The sequence below is a fragment of the Diceros bicornis genome, chromosome 13 (assembly GCF_020826845.1).
Source record: "Diceros bicornis minor isolate mBicDic1 chromosome 13, mDicBic1.mat.cur, whole genome shotgun sequence".
Lineage (NCBI taxonomy): Eukaryota > Metazoa > Chordata > Mammalia > Perissodactyla > Rhinocerotidae > Diceros > Diceros bicornis.
Genome location: NC_080752.1, coordinates 14,559,716 through 14,583,268, shown reverse-complemented (window position 1 = coordinate 14,583,268; position 23,553 = coordinate 14,559,716). Strand labels below are relative to the sequence as shown.

The following is a 23,553-nucleotide window of genomic DNA, read 5'->3' as shown; positions in this document are numbered from 1 at the left end:
AACTGAGATTACTTTCAGAAAACACACTTTCAACATAGCACATTTCAAAATTAAATTAAAATAAATGGCATACTCTTCTCACAAAGTGACCTCAGCTAATCAGTAAATTAAGTAATAATTTTACAGAGATAAATCAGTGCTAACACAAATCTTTCTGTTTCTGTATTTTTTTTAAACACAGAAGTTCACACAAGCTCTTTCAGAGACGCAAAGAAACGGGGATAAAGTCTATCCTTTCCTTTTACAGAAGAGGAAACAGAAACCCAGAGCTTTTTCATACCTATTCTGGTACTCTTTTCCACACTACCTCTCCTACAGTTCTCTTCTCTGTTCTCTCTATTTAAACCACTAATGTAGTAAAAATTCATCTGTTTTGAATTATATCTTTTTAAGTCAACTAAAGTGGAAAAATAGGAGGAGGGGAAGTCAAGATGGCGGTGTAAGCAGACTCGGAACTCACCTCCTCCCGTGGACACAGCCAATTTACAACTACTCGTGGAAAAATTAGCCCTGAGACAGAACTGAAAACTGGATAAGAGGAACTCCTGCAACAACGGACAATCCTAACTGAGGCAGAAGAGGCAGAGACTCCCTTCTGGAGAGGAAAAACGCTCCTTCACAAGCCGCCAGCTTCACGACCGCCGGGAGCAGCTCACAGGTACACAGCCTCCCTGGAGGCACGGGGCCCTGAGCCGGGGAGCAACCCTGCTGTGGGCATTTTGTGGACCCAGCACAATCGAGACCAGCGGCATAATATCTGACTTTGCCTGCTACTAAAACATTGGGGAGTACCCCCAGAAAACTTGGTTCACAAAGAAACTAAAACCGGCTCTTAAAGGGCCCGTGCGCAAACTCACCAGTTTCAGAAAGCATCCTAAAATCACCAGAAAGAAAGGTGCACAGTGCTGTGGTGAAAAGAGACTAATAGGCCCTGAGTGCATCTCAGTGAGGGGTGAGACCTGTCCAGGGACTGGGACACTGGCGGCAGCCATTGTTGTGGCCTGATGTGGGCGTGCTGACACAGACGCCATTGGAGTTCTCCCTGGGGTGTGCTAGCCCAGGGTCTACCCCAACCACTAGAGCAGTGATTTAATCCAGCTCAGCCAGGGCAGGAGGCCCACCCTAGAGACTGGCCCCACCCAACAACAAGCTCTCAGGCAACTTGTGGGCCTGCATAGATTGGTGACTGGATTCTCTGCAGCCTGGCAACTGAGCTGACTTCAGTGGGGCAGGGCGTGCACAAGGAGCGGGTGGAGAGTGTGGGGCGGTGGCGGAGTGTGTGGGGCTCCCACCGTGGAGAGACTGGGTCCGCTTGGGGAGGTCGGGGCACGCACACGGGGCAGGACTGTGTTGGCTGTGTGTGTGGACCTGTGGGCAGCAGGGCTTGTCAGCTGCAGAAGACTTATGCTTCTCAAAGACCCACATGGGGGTTTGCCCCACCTTCCAAAGCCTGAAACAATTGGGTGCTCCTGTGCCTGAGGCCAGCCCCACCCAGCTGCAATCCTCAGAGAGCTGACAAGAGACCTAATAGGCTAGAGGCTTACAGCAATTTTAAGGCCCTGAGCCTAACCACCTGCCACGCTGGGGGCCTACTCACTTAAAAGAAATACTGCAACACAAATGTGGTATTAGAACTTGCAGCCAACTGTGCTGGGGCTCCCCACACCTGATAAAGAGACTGAAGGGCCCACAACAACTACAAGCAGCTGAGCATTACAACAGCTGGCCAGGAGCATAACTCGGCCTCCCTGGGTGCCTACAGGGAGAGCAAACAGGCCACAACAGAAGGACACACGTAGCCCACATAGAGGTGACCCCTGGAACATTGAGAACTGAGGGAAGCACACTGGAAGCCTCCTAAGGCATCACTTACATAAGGTCACCTATCCAAGAGCAGGAGACGTAGCTGACCTACCTAATACGTAGACACAAGCACAAGGAAAGAGGCAAAAGAATACATTCCAAGTAAGGGAACAGGACAAAACCCCAGAAAAGGAATTAAGTGAAACAGAAATGAGCAACCTACCCGACAGAGAGTTCAAACTAAGAGTGTTAAGGATGCTCACTGATCTGGGGAGAAGAATAGATGAACTCAGTGAGCATGTCAACAAAGAAATGGAAGATATAAAAAAGAACCAATCAGAAATGAAGAATACAATACTGGAAATGAAAAATTCATTAGAGGGACTCAAAAGCAGAGTAGAGGATACAGAAGAATGGATCTGTGAGCTGGACGAACGACTAGAAGAAATTACCCAAGGTGAACAGGTAAAAGAGAAAAGAATTAAAAAGAGTGAGGACAGTCTAAGGGACCTCTGGGACAACATCAAGCGCGCTAACATCCGTGTTATAGGTGTCCCGGAAGGAGTAGAGCGAGACAAGGGGGCAGAGAGTCTATTTCAAGAAATAACAGATGAAAACTTCCCTAACCTAAGGAAGGAAACAGACATCCAGGTACAGGAAGCACACAGAGCCCCAAACAAGATAAACCCAAAGAGGCCCACACCAAGACACATCATAATCAAAATGTCCAGAATTAAAGATAAAGAGAGAATCCTAAAAGCCGCAAGAGAATGTCAAGTTACATACAAAGGAAACCCCATAAGGCTATCAGCTGACTTCTCAGCAGAAACCTTACAGGCTAGAAGACAATGGCACAATATATTTAAAGTGCTAAAAGGAAAAAACTTACAGCCAAGAATACTCTACCCAGCAAGGTTATCATTCAAAATGGAAGGAGAGATCAAAAATTTCCCAGACAAGAAAAAATTAAAGGAGTTTGTCACCAAGAAACCAGTGCTACAAGAAATGTTAAAGGGACTGATTTAAGGGGAAAAGAGAAGACCACAAATAGGAAAAATTATCTATTTCCATGATAAGAACGTAATGGATACAAATGCACAAAAAAGAGGTTAGATATGATATCAAAAACATAAAAGGAGGGAGGATGGGAGTTAAAGAGTACAGCTTTCAGACAGAGGTCAAACTAAAGTGACCATCAATTCTGTATAGAAGAAGAAAGGAACAGAGAAGGACTACTAAAACACTGAGAGAAAAAAAAAAGTTAAAAAATGGCAGTAAGTACATACTTATCAATAGCTACGTTATTTTTTTTTTTAATTTTATTTATTTTTCCCCCAAAGCCCCAGTAGATAGCTGTATGTCATAGTTGCACATCCTTCTAGTTGCTGTATGTGGGATGCGGCCTCAGCATGGCCGGAGAAGTGGTGCCTCGGTGCGTACCCGGGATCCGAACCCGGGCCGCCAGCAGCGGAGTGCGCACACTTAACTGCTAAGCCACAGGGCCGGCCCTATCAATAGCTACTTTAAATGTCAATGGACTAAATGCTCCAATTAAAAGGCATAGGGTGGCTGATTGGATAAAAAAACAAGACCCATATATATGCTGCATACAAGAGACACACTTCAGACCTAAAGACACTCACAAACTGAAAGTGAAGGGATGGAAAAAGATACTCCACGCAAATGGCAATGAAAAGAAAGCTGGGGTAGCAGTACTCATATCAGACAAAATAGACTTTAAAACAAAAACTGTAAAAAGAGACAAAGAAGGGCATTACATAATGATCAAGGGAACAATCCAACAAGAGGATATAACACTTGTAAATATCTACGCACCCAATGTAGGGGCACCTAAATATATAAAGCAATTATGAACAGACATAAAAACAGAAATAGACAGTAACACAATAATAGTAGGGGACTTTAACACTCCACTTACACCAACGGATAGATCATTCAAACAGAAGATCCATAAGAAAACATTGGCCTTAAATGACACACTAGAACAGATGGACCTAGTAGATATATACAGAACATTCCATCCAAAAACCAAAGAATACACGTTCTTTTCAAATCCACATGGAACATTCTCCAGGATTGATCACATATTAGGCCACAAAGCAAGTCTCCATAAATTTAAGAAGACTGAAATAATACCAAGCATCTTTTCTGACCACAACGGTATGAAACCAGAAATCAACTATAGGAAGAAAATCAGAAAAGCCAGAAATACGTGGAGATTAAACAAAATGCTACTGAACAACGACTGGGTTAACGAAGAAATCAAAGAAGAAATCAAAAAATAGCTGGAGACAAATGAAAATGAAAATACAACATGCCACAATTTATGGGATACAGCAAAAGCGGTTCTAAGAGGGAAGTTTATAGCGATACAGGCCTATCTCAACAAACAAGAAAAATCTCAAATAAACAATCTAACAATGCACCTAAAGGAACTGGAAAAAGAAGAACAAACAAAGCCCAAAATCAGTAGAAGAAGGGAAATCATAAAAATCAGAGCAGAAATAAATGAAATAGAGACCAAAAAAACAATAGAAAAAATTAATAAAACCAAGAGCTGGTTCTTTGAAAAGATAAATAAAATTGACAAACCTTTAGCTAGACTCACCAAGAAAAAAAGAGATAAGGCACAAATAAGTAAAATCAGAAATGAAAGAGAAGAGGTTACAACAGACACCTCAGAAATACAAAAGATTATAAGAGAATACTATGAAAAGCTATATGCCAACCAATTTGACAATCTGGAAGAAATGGATAAATTCTTAGAATCATACAACCCTCCAAAACTGGATCAAGAAGAAGTAGAGAATTTGAATAGACCAATCACCAGTAAGGAGATGGAAACAGTAATCACAAACCTCCAGGACCAGACGGCTTCCCTGGTGAATTCTACCAAACATTCAAAGAAGACTTAATACCTATCCTTCTCAAACTCTTCCAAAAAATTGAGGAGGGGGGTAAGCTCCCTAACTCATTCTACGAAGCTGACATTACCCTGATACCAAAACCAAACAAGGACAACACAAAAAAAATTACAGGCCAATATCACTGATGAACATCGATGCAAAAATCCTCAACAAAATATTAGCAAATCGCATACAACAATACGTTAAAAAGATTATACACCATGATCAAGTGGGATTTATTCCAGGTATGTAGGGATGCTTTAACATTCGCAAATCAATCAATGTGATACACCACATTAATAAAATGAAGAATAAAAATCACATGATCATCTCAATAGATGCAGAGAAAGCATTTGACAAGATACAGCATCCATTTATGATAAAAACTCTGAATAAAATGGGTATAGAAGGAAAGCACCTCAACATAATAAAGACCATATATGAGAAACCCACAGCTAATATCATCCTCAATGGTGAAAAACTGAAAGCTATCCCTCTAAGAACAAGAACCAGACAAGGATGCCCACTGCCACCACTCCTATTTAACATAGTACTGGAAGTCCTAGCCAGAGCAATCAGGCAAGAGAAGGAAATAAAAGGGATCCAAACTGGAAAGGAAGAAGTGAAACTGTCACTATTTGCAGATGACATGATTTTATATACAGAAAACCCTAAAGAATCCACCAGAAAACTTTTAGAAGTAATAAACGAATATGGTAAAGTTGCAGGATACAAAATCAACATACAAAAATCAGTTGCATTTCTGTACACTAACAACGAAGTAGCAGAAAGAGAAATTAAGAATACAATCCCATTTACAATTGCAACAAAAAGAATAAAATACCTAGGAATAAACTTAACCAAAGAGGTGAAAGATCTGTACACCGAAAACTATAAAACATTTCTGAAAGAAATTGAAGAAGACATAAAGAAATGGAAAGATATTCCGTGCTCCTGGATTGAAAGAATTAACATAGTTAAGATGTCCATACTTCCTAATGCAATCTATAGATTCAAGGCAATCCCTATGAAAGTTCCAACAACACTTTTCACAGAAATAGAACAAAGAATCCTAAAATTTATATGGAACAACAAAAGACCCCAAATAGCTAAAGGAATCCTGAGAAAAAAGAACAAAGCTGGAGGTATCACACTCCCTGATTTCAAAATATACTACAAAGCTATAGTAACCAAAACAGCATGGTACTGGCACAAAAACAGACACACAGATCAATGGAATAGAATCAAAAGCCCAGAAATAAACCCACACATCTATGGACAGCTAATCTTTGACAAAGGAGCCAAGAACATACAATGGGGAAAAGAAAGTCTCTTCAACAAATGGTGTTGGGAAAACTGGATAGCCACATGCAAAACATGAAAGTAGACCCTTACCTTACACCATACACAAAAATTAACTCCAAATGGATTAAAGACTTGAATGTAAGACCTGAAACTGTGAAACTTCTAGAAGAAAACATAGGCAGTACGCTCTTCGACATCGGTCTTAGCAACATATTTTCAAGCACCACGTCTGACCGGGCAAGAGAAACAATAGAAAAAATAAACAAATGGGACTACATCAAACTAAAAAGCTTCTGCACAGCAAAGGAAACCATCAACAAAACGAAAAGACAACCTAACAACTGGGAGAAGATATTTGCAAACCATACATCTGATAAGTGCTTAATCTCCAAAATATATAAAGAACTCATGCATCTCAACAACAAAAAAACTAACAACCCAATTAAAAAATGGGCAAAAGACCTGAACAGACATTTCTCCAAAAAAGACATACAGATGGCCAACAGACACAGGAAAAGATGTTCAAAATCACTAACTATCAGGGAAATGCAAATCAAAACTACAATGAGATATCACCTCACGCCCGTCACAATGGCTATAATTAACAAGACAGGAAACAACATGTGTTAGAGAGGATGTGGAGAGAAGGGAACTCTCATACACTGCTGGTGGGAGTGCAAACTGGTGCAGCCACTATGGAAAACAGTATGGAGATTCCTCAAAAAATCAAGGATAGAACTACCATATGATCCTGCTATTCCACTGCTGGGGATTTATCCAAAGAACTTGAAAACACCAATTTGTAAAGGTACATGCACCCCTGTGTTCATTGCAGTGTTATTCACAATAGCCAAGACTTGGAAGCAACCTAAGTGCCCATCAAGGGACGAATGGATAAAGAAGATGTGATATATATACACAATGGAATACTACTCAGCCATAAGAAACGAGGAAATCCAGCCATTTGTGACAACATGGATGGACATTGAGGGTATAATGCAAAGTGAAATAAGTCAGAGGGAGAAGGCCAAATACCGTATAATTTCCTTCATTAAGTAGTAATAATAATAATAATAAACAAACACATAGGGACAGAGATTGGATTGGTGGTTACCAGAGGGGAAGGGGGGAGGGAGGAGGGTGAAAGGGATAATTCGGTACGTGTGTGTGGTGATGGGTTGTAATTAGTATTTTGGTGGTGAACATGATGTAATCCATGCAGAAATAGAAGTATAATGATGTACACCTGAAATTTTTACAATGTTATAAACCAATGTTACTGCAATAAACAAAAAATTAAAAAAAAAAAAGTGGAAAGATAGTTTGAGTAAATTGGAGTGGTATACATATATTACTATCTCTAAATCTCTTCTCATTCAGTAACTTGGCACCCATATTGTTCTTTTCCTACTCTGTAGTTCAAGACCTGATTGGTGAAGTAAAACCTAAAATCCTGCTAACTTAGCTAGGTTTCCCCCATCACCTGATAGCACCAATCCCTCAGCATTTAGTCTTCCTTAAAAATTCAAATACTCAAATTCCCAATCCTTTACCACTGCCCAAAACGTATGCTCACCCAAAGACAATGACCTATTTTTAGTAGGCAATGCAAGTACAGATAAATTTCGTTGCTATGTTCAGTGCAGTAAAAAGAACATGGGGCTTTAGAGTCATATTTGTGCTAAAATCCATGCACTCTCATTTATAAACTCTGAGAATTTAGGCAAGTTACTTAGCCTTTCTGAAGCGCATTTTTCTCGCCTGTAACTATGTCTCAGAAAATTGTGATGTTAGGCTAAACAATCCTAGTATAAAGCGGAAGTATTCAAAAATGTTATTCTATTCTCATCTTTCTCACCATCCCAAATATGAAATATCTAAGTTATAAGTATTATTTGAAGAAGTTTTACTTTTAAAGGCTATTTTTATGTCTACTTCTATCAAGCAGTAGATAGAACAGAGTCACTAACCAGCTGGCACCCAGTAAACAATAACTGGCCACATCAGTGACAGTACTGGATAAAGTGTGGCAAAGTCTTGCAAATGACCAAATAAAAGATAAACATTTTTTTTGTTTTAGAAATTCTTTTCCACATTCAAAAAACTCCTCTTTCCTTTACTCTTAAACTTAATGGCTTTCTTAGGCCTTTGAAGTCAAATGATCAAATAAAGGGGTCAAAATATTTGTGACAAATGGAGCTTGACAGAAGATAAATAACCATGATCTGCTGGAATCAGTGATTTCCATAGGAAATTAATAAGGATACAGAATAATGGTGATCATTTGAACTTAGAGGGTACATTTTGAGGAAGGAGTTCTCTATACTCTTTCTATTCTGTAATTTATCATCTATCATACAGGAGAAGTAAGGATGCTGCTGCTATTTAAAACAATTATCTAAATTAATAATGTGTGAAATGTAAAACTCACATTTTAGAGTGTGTGACATACTTTCCCAATTAACAATGAAGAATGGAATCCAGATGTCTTGATCTCCATTATAGCAATATAGAAATAAACTGTAATATTTTAACACTTTCATAAACTCTAGTGTAATTATGTTATATTCCACTTTATTACATTATACCAAGATGAATGTTATAACAATTATAATATCTGCTACTTATCGAGAGCTGAATATAAGCCCTATACTCTGCTAAATAATATTCCACAATTTTCTATTAACTCCTATATTCAAGTGTACTTTTATCTTGACCCATTTTTCTGTAAGATGAATTTATTTCCCTTTCTCTACTGTTAATTCTCCACCTATGCTCTGATGTGATCCCATTTTTCTCACATATTTTAGAACTTTTTTCCATAAATTATATCCACTTTTTTGTATTTCTCTTTCCAAATAGTCTTTTTGTATGATGACTTTCTTAACTCCCTCTGCCATTCTTCAAAAAATTAAGCTCTCATTCCTCAATGATCCTAAAGTATTTTGTTCATACTAGTATGAATAAGGAGACATACTAGGGGAAGTAGTATGACTGAAGGGAAAAGTACTAGCTTTAAAGTTCGGCTCTGTCAAGGTGTGTCACCTTGGGCATATTCTTCGAGTTCTCTGAGCCTCCAATTCTTGATCAGTCAAATAGAAAAAAATTAACAACCCATTCTACAAGACTGTGATGGGGATTACATGAGGATGAATGAATATAAAGCACACATAACTGGCTCTTAAAATACACTGCATTATAATTTGTTGCAGGATGGTCTGCCTACCAAGATCAGTGTTTCACAATTTTATTTTTAGGATTTTTTAAAAACTCCAGGAAACCTAGATATTCCTCTCCCCACTCACTGAAATTAGTGCCCTTGATTATAAATCCCATGAGGTCATACATCCCAATTTATCTTTCTCTGAATCTCCAATACCTAGCCCAGAACCTTTCATATATTAGATGCTTAATATACGTTTGCTACAGTAAAGAGAATTTGGCTGTAGACATTAAGTAGAGAAATTACTGGATATGCTTCCTTTTTTTTTTTTTTTCCTGGTGAGGAAGATCAGCCCTGAGCTAACATCTGATGCCAATCCTCCTCTTTTTGCTGAGGAAGATTGGTCCTGGGCTAACATCCGTGCCCATCTTCTTCTACTTTATATGGGACGCCGTCACAGCTTGGCTTGACAAGAGGTGCATCGGTGCGCACGCAGAATCTGAACCCGCAAACCCCGGGCCACCTAAGGGGAGTGTGCAAATTTTAACTGCTACGCCACCAGGTCGGCCTGGATATGCTTCCTGTCTACTAGAGTGAAACAACTTCTTTTTTCAACAGTAAAGATTATTTGACAAAATCTCATTGCATGGAATATTTTTCTAGCTACATTCTCAGTATAATTTGATTAATTTAATACCTAGAAAAAATATATCTATGTTTATAAGGCCTTGTCTTCTGAGAAGCTCAAGGACTTTTATAGACATTATCTCATCAATCCTTAGAAGACACCTGAGGGGTAACTGGAGATGGAAAGGAAAAAAAGATGGAATATGAATCCATAATCCATATGAATCCATAAATTCCACTCAGCAAAAATTCTACCTAATTTTTCAATTTATGTGCATTTCACCCCATTTTCTTCCTGAATCCACCTAAATTACTTATTTACTCATTGCACTTGGATATGCTGGTCTGGAGCCAAAGTGTTTTTATTACTTGCTTAAGAAAGCAAAATTTTCAGAAAGTGTTATACACAGTAAACAAAACATAGAACAACATAAAAATGACTCTAATCCTCTAATAGAAAACTGTTCAGGCTACCGACCATAGGTTTACTTCAGATTGCAAAATATCTAGGAACTAGACATATTATTTTCTTCGAATTATAATAATCAGAGACTAACAGCCCAGTCACAGCTTTAACTTCCTTCTGCTCCCCACCATTTTGTTCTTTTGTGCTAGGTGTGGACCTTGCTGATTTCCCACCCAGGAACCATTCTCTCCCTTTTCCTTATTAACAGAATCCCACTTCTGTTCAGACAACATTGGGCTTAGCACCCAGGGATGAATTATGATTGATCTTAGCTAATTGTGGCAAGTCTGTTCCCCTTTGTCAGTAATTGGTCTAAGATTGATCCTGTGGTCTAGAAGCGGCCAATAAACTGAAATTAGTTGCTGGGGATTCTCTCCTCCCTGATGAGAGGGCTACAAGAAGAATGGGCTCTTTTGCCCCTCAACCAGTTTCTTCGCACTTGGGAAGTTGTCAGGTTGGACCTGATGCTTAGATCTGTGCCACTATACTGAGACCATGAGGGGAACACCAAGAAAACTTGAGTGATGTTGACTCTGCACCCAGACATAACACAGTCTCTATCCTCAGGCTTCTTGTTATATGAAATAAATGTTATTTTTGTCTAAGTCACTGAGGGTCAGATACTCTGTTCCTTAAAGTTGAAAACATCCTAATTAATACAGACAGACCAATAAATCAGGCAAGAAGGGAAGTAGAGATTAATTATTAAGTACTTACTATTACATCTGTAATCTCATTTAATCTTCACAACAGCCTAATGAAAATGATTAATTTTTTTGTTTTGTTTTTATTAAAAACTAAGGCTTAACAAAGTTACATAGTTAACAGGAACAAAGCTGAAATTCAAATCCAGACCTGATACCAAACCTCCCATTCTTTTTGAAAATACAAAATCCCCTTTCCTCCTTGTTCACAGCTCTTCTTAAAAAAACGAGTAAGTTGATGAGTTACTAGCTAACAGGATTTAGGGAGAGCTACAGAATTATTCTTATAACCTTGTCACAAGAATCTATAGCCTTGAACTCTTTTTTGTATCAAAGTTGTACAAGTGAAAAGGCAAATATATGGGTTTGTGTACATAAAAAGTTCTAGAAAATCTAGTACAATGACAAAAATCCTATAGAAAAAACTGGGATGGATTCTAAGTGTAATATTCAATTTCCCAAGAATTAAAAAATATGAAGTCAATCACAAATAGTTCTTAAACCGAAAGAATAACTTCCTTATTTTAAACTATTTCATTAACCAAGTATCTATCATTATAGAAACCACAAAGTTAACACTTCCTCAATTCTCATCTCTTCATGAAAACTGATTCAGCTTAAGTCCTGGCAACAAAAAAAATTATATAAACACTAAAAATCAGCAAGCTCACTTTTTATTTAGCAATTTCCTAGAACTGGTTTTCAAAAGCTATTTATAATGTCATCTCAACCAGAAGTATATTCACCTTATATTGCCTTTATTAATTTCTAATTGAAAATGAGAGCATTATAAAACGGACATGTCAGATTTCTGAGCTGACGCACACAACTTACCTTTCCACATGCTCTGCAATGATGCCTCCTTTTGGTGAATGTGAACCTGGCTTCACATTTCATGCAATTTGGAGCCTGAGAATCCGGTACCCATACTGGAGCCACCTCACCCAGAGTGGTAAATGGCTTTCTGGCAGAAATTCCAAACTGACCAGCTCTGAGATCATTATCTGGGCTATCTGGAGCTAATGCAAGGCACGGTCTACTGGATATCCCAGCCTCATAACTTTCTAAATGTTCCCCATTTGTGTCAGTAATAGAGATGTTTCCTAAAGAGGCAGTGCATACATTGGTTGCTGAGTTTTCCCCTAATTTTGCTTTCCCAAGAACATCATTTTTGTTTTTAATATTATTTCCACTGTTTGCAGAATGGTCATTTTGTAAATGGTCTGATAATGGCTTTGGAATCTGAAGTTTAAGATTAGAAGGTTGCTTGGGTCTTGCACCACCAAAAGGAACACTGATAGATTGCAGGTTTGCTACTATCTTGGGTGAAGATTGCCCAAGCACTGATGGAACTTGGCTACAGAAATTGTGTAAATAGTTTTTCTTCACTAGGTCACCAGTGCTGTTTAAAAGTAGTCTACTCCCTTCTGTGGCTTCATTTCCTCTCTGTTCATAAATATTTGAGTAGCATTCTGACTTGCTCTCCTCTATTTCCTTTTCTTCTGTTACTGAATCTTCTTTGGAGGGTAAAGTCTTTGGGACAAAACAAACAACTGGGCTCTGCATTCCGCAGGAATCACAACAATTAGATAGAGAATTTGAAGCTGGTGTATCCATAACAGTGGAGAAATCACATCCTTCACTTTCATTCATGCAAGTTCCTTTTAAACCTAGACCTGCTTCTACCATTCTATCACTCTCTCCTCCACTATCATTGTAAGTGTCCTCAGGCTGATTCATCTGCAGAAACTTCTCATTTTCTTTATTTACCTGGCTGTCATTCATCTCATTTAGTTTAGTCAATTTCCAATTAGTCATCTCCTGAGATTCAGAGAAATGCTCTGTCATACTAAGAAGTTCTGTAGTGCCAAGAATTTCTCCATGTTTAAAACCTTCATTTTCATCTGCTCTAACTTCAGTGGGCACAAGGCAACCTGAAAACTGTTCACAGTTATCATCCCCTCCAGACCCATTAGGCCTGTCTGGTTTGAGAAGCAAAGGTAAACCAGCCTGGATGGATTCTTCAGTTGTTCTCTCCTCTGCTGGCTCTTTTTTCATCAAAATCCCCTCACTCAAGCAGGAAAAGGAATTTGGACTTCCCAGATCTGTCCTAGGAGAGCTGGTTTTGCCAGTGAGAACCTCATCTGGTATATAGTTCTCTTGCTTTTTCACAGCAGGACCTTCATCTGTTCCCTGGGATGAGATTACTGAATCAATTGTTAAACTTGTAATCGCAGACATGGAGAGGTTTCTACCTATATTTTCATCATCCTTTAATTGTGAGGGGGAACAGACACTGGCTAGATTATCAGTTGAAGTAGTACATGTACGTTTAACAGACTCCCCCTCTGCATTTGGTCTATTCAACGGATCCATTTGTTTCTCTGAGTTCATATCTTTGTCAGTGGACCCATTTACACTACAACTAAACTGATCAGTTTGTCTGTTTTCGTCATCCAGTGAACAGCTAAAAGCATCCATGAGGGATTGACTATTATAATTATTACAATCCTGCAAATCGCTTTGTAATGACCTTTTATCACAGTTATGCATGACGGCTACAACAAGAACATTCTTCTCATCTGGCACATAAGTTAGGTTTCCACATTTCTTCTCTCCTACTTCGACAGCACTGCATTGGTCATCTCGACTACAGTTCCTTTTAATTAACTGATCTTCTGCAACAGCATTTTCACCAATCCACATTGTGGTGATCTCTGGATTTAGACTACAGTCCTGTCCATTAGCACAATGGTCCTCTCCCTGTGTGGTCAGAGTAGCTGAATGAGCCAGGGAGAAGACTTTCAGTTGTGGCTGTGACTCATTAGAAACTGCAGATGCATTCACACTGGCCAATGCAGGGTTAAATGACAGTCGGTGAGAAGGGGAATCTAGAATCTTATTCCACTTTGTATCCAATAAAATAGGAGAAACTGTTTCATCTGAAAAAATAAATAAACAATTACAGTAAGTTTGCTGGTAACACTGGAAAAGCTAGGACTAAGTTAATCAACTACATTTGCAAATATACTCTGAAAATAAAATACTCCTAGGATATCTGAAAATAGACTGTTCCTAGGATATGAAGTTTCTAATTTTTAGCTAAAAATAAGAAAATATATTTGACCATTCCCTGTATGTCATCAAACGGTAATATCCCAGAACATTCCAAACAACCAAAGAATTCTACCCTAATCTAATAACATAATTAAAGTGGCCCACAGGCTGTACTGGGGAAGCAGTGGGGGAGGGGGTGTGTGTCTAGCAATGGGGAAGGCCTTGGATTAGCCCGGCAGAAGGCAGAGTGGAAACTAATCTAAGGTAGAAAAAAGTCAGAACAGTGATAACGATGTAGTAGTGGAGTGGAAAGAAAAATAAAGGAATTTTGTGTGGAGGTAGACAGATGCTCTATAACCTACATCATGACTAAGATACGGGCTATGTGGATATATATATTTGTCAAAACTGTACTGTTAAGAGCTATACTTTTAATGGATATAAATTTTACCTTTAAAAAATGTAAAAAATAACAATGAAGCAGGGAATGAGGAGTGGATGAAGATATATATGGAACAAAAATGATGGCATGTCAATCACTGTTAAAGCTGGGTAATGGGTACACCATAGTTTATTGTACTACTCTGTTTACTTTGTATATATTTGAAATTTGTCCATAATAATAAGTTTAAAAAGAAGTTTGCTATAATATATGAAATTCTGGTCATAACCATGTCACAATACATTATTAACTGAGTTCATAGTTACATTATCACCTGAAGACATTTGGCAAAAAGTATTCATTTGTCTTATTAAATCAAGCTACTTATATTCTATCAAAAGCATAATTTCACATAATGTTTCTGTTTACTTTTTAACAGACCATAACTATGATGGTTATTTTCCCAAGTTATAATGCTATGTGTATGTTTAATTAGAGAAATAAGAAATAATGCACTTACTGCCTTTCCTGCTTTCTTCTTACAATAAATCTGATCACCACAGTCCTGAAATTATGCAGATATATTTCCCCTTCAGTAGTAACAATAATCTTTAATGTTCCCTTAGCATCTTGTTCATATCTCTATTAAAGCATTTACTACACTGTAATGCAATGGCTTATTTACCTGACTTTTTCAGGCAGAAACCATTTCTTTCCATCAGTGTAAATCCTCACTTTGCATAGTGCCTGGTGCATAGTAGGTACACAATAAATATATGCTAAGTGAGTATCTACCATAGTGAAAGCACTGGGCTTGAGGAACACGAAGATTAAATGATAGCTCTGGCCTCCGAGAAGTACATAATCTAGTTGGAAGAATAAGAACTAGATACAATACACATAAATATCTAAGAACTAGATACAATACACATAAATATCTAATTAGCAGTATAGGCTAGCATAAGTATTTGAAAACTATTATGCAGTAGTAAAAAATAAATCAGAGGAGAAAGATATCTTACAGGCTGAGGAAGTGAGCTTGAATTCAGGGAAGCAGGAGGAAATGGGCTGGGCTTCAAAGACAATTTTATGTAAGTTTGGAAAAGAGGGCATTCACAAGGAAGGGAACAAGGACAAATATAATCCCAAATACAGCAATCTGAGAGAGCAATAAGTAAATCAGTCTGGGTTGAAAAAACAATTAGTGTAAGGAAGTAGTAAAAAAAAAAAAAGCTAGAAATGGCAGACAGCAAAAGCCTTAAAACATCAGATTGCTTCGTGGAGAATGAATTTAGTATCCTCTGAGTGTTAAATCCCGAGTTTACCAAATTTGGGCTAGCAGAGACTTGAGATTTAGTAACATGTGCTTCCTTTAAAAAAAAAAAAGAAATCTTATTTCCAAGCTGGTTCATGGAAGCGAAAAGGAAATACTGCTTCTTACAAGAATATTTAATAATATTCAAACAGGAATGCTCAGGTATTAAAAATTTCATTATTCAAACACCTGCTGCCTAGGCATAATGTTAATTATCTAGTGTCATCAGAGTCTGTGTGCAGTATATTTTTCATTTAAGGGAGGAAATTAACACAAAATGAGAAATCATGGGGCCAGCCCAGCGGCATAGCAGTTAAGTTGACGCGCTCCGCTTCCACCGCCTGGGGTTCGCGGGTTCGGATCCCAGGCACGCATGACACACCGCTTATCAAGCCATGCTGTGGCGGCGTCCCATATAAAGTAGAGGAAGATGGGCATGGATGTTAAACCAGGGCTGATCTTCCTCAGCAAAAGGAGGAGGGTTGGCAATGGATGTTAGCTCAGGGCTAATCTTCCTCACAAAAAAAAAAAGAGAGGGAGAGAGAGAGAAATCACTTTATTTAAAATATACTTGCAAAGGTATCAGGCTAGAGGTGGTAGTTTTAATGTACCTGATACTGAGATTTAAGAAAAAAAAAAGTTCAACAAAAAAATGAACAATGTAGTTACAAACAATGTAGTTACAAAATGGCTTCTGAAATTCTTCTCCTTCTAAAGGAATTATTTTTTTGTAAGCAAATGCCATATTTTCAAACTAAAAAGACAATTTTAACTGATTCAAAAAAATTATATTGAAAATCAACTATATACAAAACCCTCTCCTAGAATCTACAGAAGTCACAAAGAGACTGATGTAATAAACTAATAGTTTTATTAAGTCGAGTCGATGGTATTCTAGAAGTACAGTATTCACATGATTAGATAAAGCCCCTGTGTAAATATCTCATGACTTAAATAACTGTGATATATAGAGGGCCAAACCAGAGACAGGATTGAGAAAATACTTGTATAAATGATTGAAACTCAGAGAATAATACATCTTCCATCTTGGTATGTACAAAGTCTACCTAGATCCAATAAAATCCCAAATGATTAAATTTCACATTTACATGAATCAAGAATGAGCCTAGGGTTACGGCTTGGCTTTGGGTCATCAATGGTAAAGTATGAGAAGGGCAGGCCATTCCAGGTATGCTTCGTCTCCCTTTTCCCTCCTACGCCCATAATTCCATATTCTCTTAAGTCTTGCTCTATCATAGACCCAAAGCAACAAAATCAAAACTAATCTCTCTTCCCAACTGCTATCAAAGAACAACCTGAATAACTGTATATAGTAAAGGTATGGAGACCATTACTAAAAGCATGGATTTTAGATAGAAATATATCACTTTGTAAACTTGTTACATGCCATTTCCCATTAGAAACAGAGAACACCAGGCAAGAAGGGTAAAGTGAAAGAAAGAGATTTAATTATGGCTTATACATTCAAGTCATACTGAGAGGGGAATTTAAGGAGAAGGTTTCCCTAAATGAAGTGAATCTTAAGCAGACATTTTTAGACTGGGCCTTGAGCATGTATAATTTAATTAACCATTTTGGCAGTTAGTTAAAAATGTAAATCTTTTAAAATCAGGTTTAAAATGTATCTTTACTTTATTGGTCAATCAATATACAACAAGCTATTTTTCTTAGCTTAGGAAATACAATCACACATTCTAAAGCTTTTCTTGACCATAAACTGGTTGTACAGAGTAGAGAGAGTTCATGCTATACTATCATACTGCCTGGATTCTAACCCGAACACCTATTAGCAAAGTAACTTTGGGGAAGTTCCTTAACTTCTCTGTGCCTCTATTTTTATATGTAAATTGCAGATAAGATCAACTTTCATTAGATTATTTTAAACATTAAATAATATAATCCATGTAAATGGTTTAGCATAGTATCTGGCACACAGTGCTAAAAAATGTTAATTCTCCCTCTGGATATTATTATAATATTTTTATCATTAAGTCATTGGACCTGATTTTATTTTTCTTAAAGTACTACATCCTCTTATAACACCACATTCTCCATATCATAAATAGATTCACCAAAGTAAATTCTCACCTTCGTTTTGTTCAAATTCATCTAACACCTTGTCCAGGTTGTAGGCTTCTGCTTGGAAGTAATTCTCCATCGGTGAGAAAACACCATTCAGAGACTTTTTTAAACCTAGAAAGTAGGTCAAATTTGTATTATACTTTCAATTGTTAAAATATAATTTATATACAACTGATACAACACAAATACAAAAGATCATTAGAGGGCCAGCCCCGTGGCTTAGCGGTTAAGTGCGTGCGCTCTGCTGCTGGCGGCCTGGGTTCGGATCCCGGGCGCACACTGACGCACCGCTTCTCCGGCCATGCTGAGGCCGTGTCCCACATACAGCAACTAGAAGGATGTGCAGCTATGACATACAACTATCTACTGGGGCTTTGGGGGAAAAAAAATAAATAAAATCTTTAAAAAAAAAGATCATTGAGACTGCTATGAACAATTATATGCCAACAAACTGGACAACCTAAATGAAAGGAATAAATTCTAGATACATGCAACCTACCAAGACTGAATCATGAAGAAATAGAAAATACGAATGTACCAATTATTAATAAGGAGATTGAATTAGCAATTAAAAACCACCCAACAAAGAAAAGTCCAAGACCAGATGGCTTTACTGGTAAATTCTACCAAACATTTAAAGAAGAATTAATACTAACCCTTCTCAAACTCTTCCAAAAAACAGAAGAGGAGGGAACACTTCCAAATTCATTTTATGAGGCCAGCAATACCCTAACACCAAAACCAGATAAGGACACTATAAAAAAAAGAAAATTACAGGCCAATATCTCAGATGAACAAAGATACAAAAATCCTCAAAAAAATAATTAGCAAACCAAATTCAACAATACATTAAAAGAATCATATACCATGATCAAGTAGGATTTATCCCAGAGATGTCGTAAGGATGGTTCAACATCTGCAAATCAATCAATGTGATATAACACATTAACAGAATGAAGGATAAAAATCATATGATCCTTCATATATGACAAACTCACAGCTAACATCATACTCAACGGGGAAAAACTGAAAGCCATTCCTCTGAGAACAGGAACAAAACAAGGGTACGCACTCTCGCCATTCTTATTCAACATAGTACTGGAGGTTTTGGCCAGAGCGATTAGGCGAGAAAAAGGAATAACAGGATTCCAAATAGGCAACGAAGAAGTGAAACTTTTGCTGTTTGCAGATGACATGATTTTATATATGGAAAACCATAAAGAATCCATTGGAAAACTATTAGAAATAATCAACAACTACAGCAAAGTCGCAGGGTACAAAATCAACTTACAAAAATCAGTTGCATTTCTATATGCTAATAATGAACTAACAGAAAGAGAACTCAAGAATATAATCTCATTTACAATCACAACAAAAAGAATAAAATATTTAGGAATAAATTTAACCAAGGAAGTGAAAGACCTATACAATGAAAACTATAAGACATTACTGAAAGAAATCAATGATGACATAAAGAAATGGAAAAATATCCCATGCACATGGATTAGAAGAATAAACATAGTTAAAATGTCCATACTACCTAAAGCAATCTACAGATTCAATGCAATCCCAATCAGAATTCCGATGACATTCTTCACTGAAATAGAACAAAGGATACCAAGATTCATATGGGGCAACAAAAGACCCTGAATAGCTAAAGCAATCCTGAGAAAAAAGAACAAAGCTGGAGGCATCACACTCCCTGATTTCAAAATATACTACAAAGCTATAGTAATCAAAGCAGCATGGTACTGATACAAAAACAGACACACAGATCAATGGAACAGAATTGAAAGCCTAGAAATAAAACCACACATCTACGGATAGCTGATCTCTGACAAAGGAGCTAAGAACATACAATGGAGAAAGGAAAGTCTCTTCAACAAATGGTGCTAGGAAAACTGGACAGCCACGTGCAAAAGAATGAAAGTAGACCAGTTTCTTTTGCCATACACAAAAATTAACTCAAAATGGATCACAGACCTGAAGGTGAGACCTGAAACTAGAAAACTCCTGGAAGAAAATACAGGCAGCACACTATTTGACATTGGTCATAGAGGGATCTTTTTGAATTCCATGTCTACTCAGATAAGGGAAACAAAAGAAAAAAAATAAACAAGTGGTACCTCATCAGATTAAAGAGCTTCTACAAAACAAATGAAACCAGGATCAAAATGAATAGACAATCCACCAGCTGGGAGAAAATATTTGCAAATCACATATCCGACAAGGGGTTAATCTCCAATGAAGAACTCACACAATTGAACAAAAAAACAAACAACCTGATCAAAAAATGCGCAGAGGACATGAACAGACAATTTTCCAAGAAAGATATACAGATGGCCAATAGGCACATGAAAAGATGTTCAACATCACTAACCATGAGGGAAAGGCAAATCAAAACCACTCTAAGATATCACCTCACGCCTGTTAGAATGGCTATAATCACCAAGACAAAAAACAACAAATGTTGGAGAGGATATGGAGAAACAGGAACCCTAATTCACTGCTGGTGGGAATGCAAATTGGTGCAGCCTCTATGGAAAACAGTATAGAGATTCCTCAAAAAATTAAAAATAGAAAGACCTTATGATCTAGCTATCCCACTACTGGGTATCTATCCAACGAACCTGAAATCAACAATCCAAAGAGGCTTACGCACCACTATGTTCACTGCAGCATTATTCACTATAGCCAAAAAGTGGAAGCAACCCAAGTGTTCCTCCACTGATGACTGGATAAAGAAGACGTGGTACATATATACAATGGAATACTACTCAGCCGTAAAAAAGACAAAATCATCCCATTTGCAACAACATGGATGGACCTTGAGGGTATTATGTTAAGTGAAATAAACCAGAGAGAGAAAGACGAACAGCACATGATTTCACTCACAAGTAGAAGATAAACTAACACACAGACAGAAAGAACTGTTTGGTGATTACCAGGGGCAAGGGGGTTGGGAGTGGGCACAAAGGGGAAAAGGACGCACTTATATGGTGACTGACAAACAATAATGTACAACTAAAATTTCACAATGTTATAAACTATTATGACATAAAAATAAAATGGGAGAAACAGAGGGAAGACCATGGAAGCTGCTTCCAACTGGAAAAACCTAGATAAGAATAAAACAACGTTAAATAGTAAAAAAAAAAAATCATATGATCCTCTCAGCAGATGCAGAGAAAGCATATGACAAAATTCAACATCCATTCATGATAAGAACTCTCAACAGAGTGGGTACAGAGGCAACATACCTCAACATAATAAAGGCCATATATGACAAGCCCACAGCTAACATCATACTCAACAATGAAAAGATGAAAGCTTTTCCTTTAAGATAAGGAATAAGACAAGGCTGCTCACTCTCACCACTTTTATTCACACAGTACTGGAAGGCCTAGCCAGAGCAATTAGGCAAGAAAAAGAAATAAAATGTATCTGAATCAGAAAAGAAGAAGCAAAACTGTCTATTTGCAGATGACATGATATTATATATAGAAAACCTAAGATGCCACCAAAAAACTGTTAGAATAAATGAATTCAGTAAAGTTGCAGAATACAAAGTCAACACACAAAAATCAGTTGCATTTCTATACACTAACAACAAACTATCAGAAAGAGAAACTAAGCAAACAATCGCATTTACAATTGCATCAAAAAGAATAAAATAGCTAGGAATAAATTTAACCAAGAAGGCAAAAGATCTGTACACTGAAAACTAGAAGACTTTGATGAAATAAATTGAAGACACAAATAAATGGAAAGATATTCCATGCTTATGGATTGGAAGAATTAATATTGTTAAAATGTCCATAATACCCAAAGCAATCTCCAGATTCAACACAATCCTTATTAAATTTCCAATAGCATTCTTTACAGAAATAAAAAAGTAATGAAATCCTAAAATGTATATGGAACTACAAAAAACCCTGAATAGCCAAAGCAATCTTGAGAAAGAACAAAGCTGGAGCCATCACACTTCCTAATTTCAAACTATATTACGAAGCTATAGTATCAAAGTAGTATGGTATTGGCATAAAAACAGACACATAGATCAATGGAACAGAATAGAGAGCACAGAAAAAAACCCAAACACACATGCTCAATTAATTTACAACAAAGGGGCCCAGAACACACAATGGGGTAATGATAGCCTCTTCAATAAATGGTGCTAGGAAAACCGGAGAGCCATATGCAAAAGAATGAAACTGGACACCTATCTTACACCACACACAAAAATCAACTTAAAATGGATTAAAGACTTAAATATAAGACTCGAAACCATAAAACTCCTGCAAGAAAACATAGGTGGTAAAACTCCTTGACACAGGTCTTAGTGATGATTTTTCAGACTTGACACCAAAAACAAACGCAATAAAAGCAAAAATCAACGAGTGGGACTACATCAAACTAAAATGCTTCTGCCCAGCAAAGGAAACCATCGACAAAATGAAAAGGCAACCTACAGAATGGGAGAAAATATTTGCAAATAATATATCTGATAAGGGGTTAATATCCAAAATATATGAAGAACTTATACAACTCAACAGCAAACAAACAAACAAACTGATTTTAAAAATGGGCAGAAGAGTTGAATAGACACTTTTCCAAAGAAAACATACAGATGGCCAACAGGTATACAAAAATCACCACTATTCATCAAATAATGCAAATCAAAACCACAATGAGATATCACCTCACACCTGTTAGAATAGCTATTATCAAAAAGACAAGAAATAACAAGTGTTGACAAGGATGTGGAGAAAAGGGAACCCTTGTGCACTGTCGGTGAGAATCTAAATTGGTGCAGACATGATGGAAAACAGTATGGAGGTTCCTCAAAAAATTAAAACTAAAACTGCCATATGATCCTGCAATTCCACTTCTGGGTATATATCCAAAGGAAACAAAATCACTATCTTGAAGAGATATTGGCATCCCCATGTTCTTTGCAGCAGTAAAGCACTAATATATAAAATATTATTCAGCCATAACAAGGAAAGAAATCTTGTCATTTGAGACAACATGAATGGACCTTGAGGGCATTATGCTAAGTGAAATAAGTCAGAGAAAGACAAATACTGTATGATCTCACTTACGTGGAGTCTGAAAAAAACCGAACTCATAGATACAGAGAACAGATTGGTGGTTGCCAGAGGCAGAGAGTTGGGGGTGGGGGAAATGGGTGAAGAGGGTCAAAAGGTACAAACTTCTAGTTATAAGATAAATAAGTTCTGGGGATATGATGTACAGCATGGTGACTATAGTTAACAATACTGTGTTGTATATTTGAAAGTTGCTAAGAGAGTAAATCTTAAAAGTTCTCATTACAAGAAAAAAATGTTAACTGTGAGGTGATGGATGTTAACTAAACTATTGTGGTAATCATTTCACAATATATACATATATCAAATCATTATGTTGTGCACCTTAAACTAATACAATGTTATATGTCAATTATATATCAATAAATCTGGAAAAAAGTGAAAAAAATATAAAGATTTATGAATAAAATCTCTATAAATCTATTCAGACCACAGTAAACTATAAAACCTGTCACCCCTATAAAAATCTATCACCACATTCGATATATTGCACGATCTTTAAGCTAACAAAGTCTAGAAACCTGTGAGGTGACAATCATCAATGTAGTAACTCTACATCTTTCAGCTCTTAGTTCATATACTACTTTCAC

General features: G+C 37.2%; 1 protein-coding gene across 2 annotated transcripts in view; it reads right to left on the bottom strand.

Annotated features, from left to right (window-relative positions):
• ZFYVE9 (zinc finger FYVE-type containing 9) overlaps positions 1–23,553 on the bottom strand; it is a 200,316-nt gene that overhangs the window by 103,881 nt on the left and 72,882 nt on the right. For both annotated transcript variants that reach the window (XM_058552414.1, XM_058552413.1), the window contains exons 3-4: positions 17,859–17,963; positions 11,830–13,937 (exon numbers count right to left, since the gene is read on the bottom strand). In XM_058552414.1, the coding sequence (XP_058408397.1) occupies positions 11,830–13,937; positions 17,859–17,928 (2,178 nt within the window). In that variant the 5' untranslated portion in view covers positions 17,929–17,963. The remainder of the gene's footprint in view (positions 1–11,829; positions 13,938–17,858; positions 17,964–23,553) is intronic.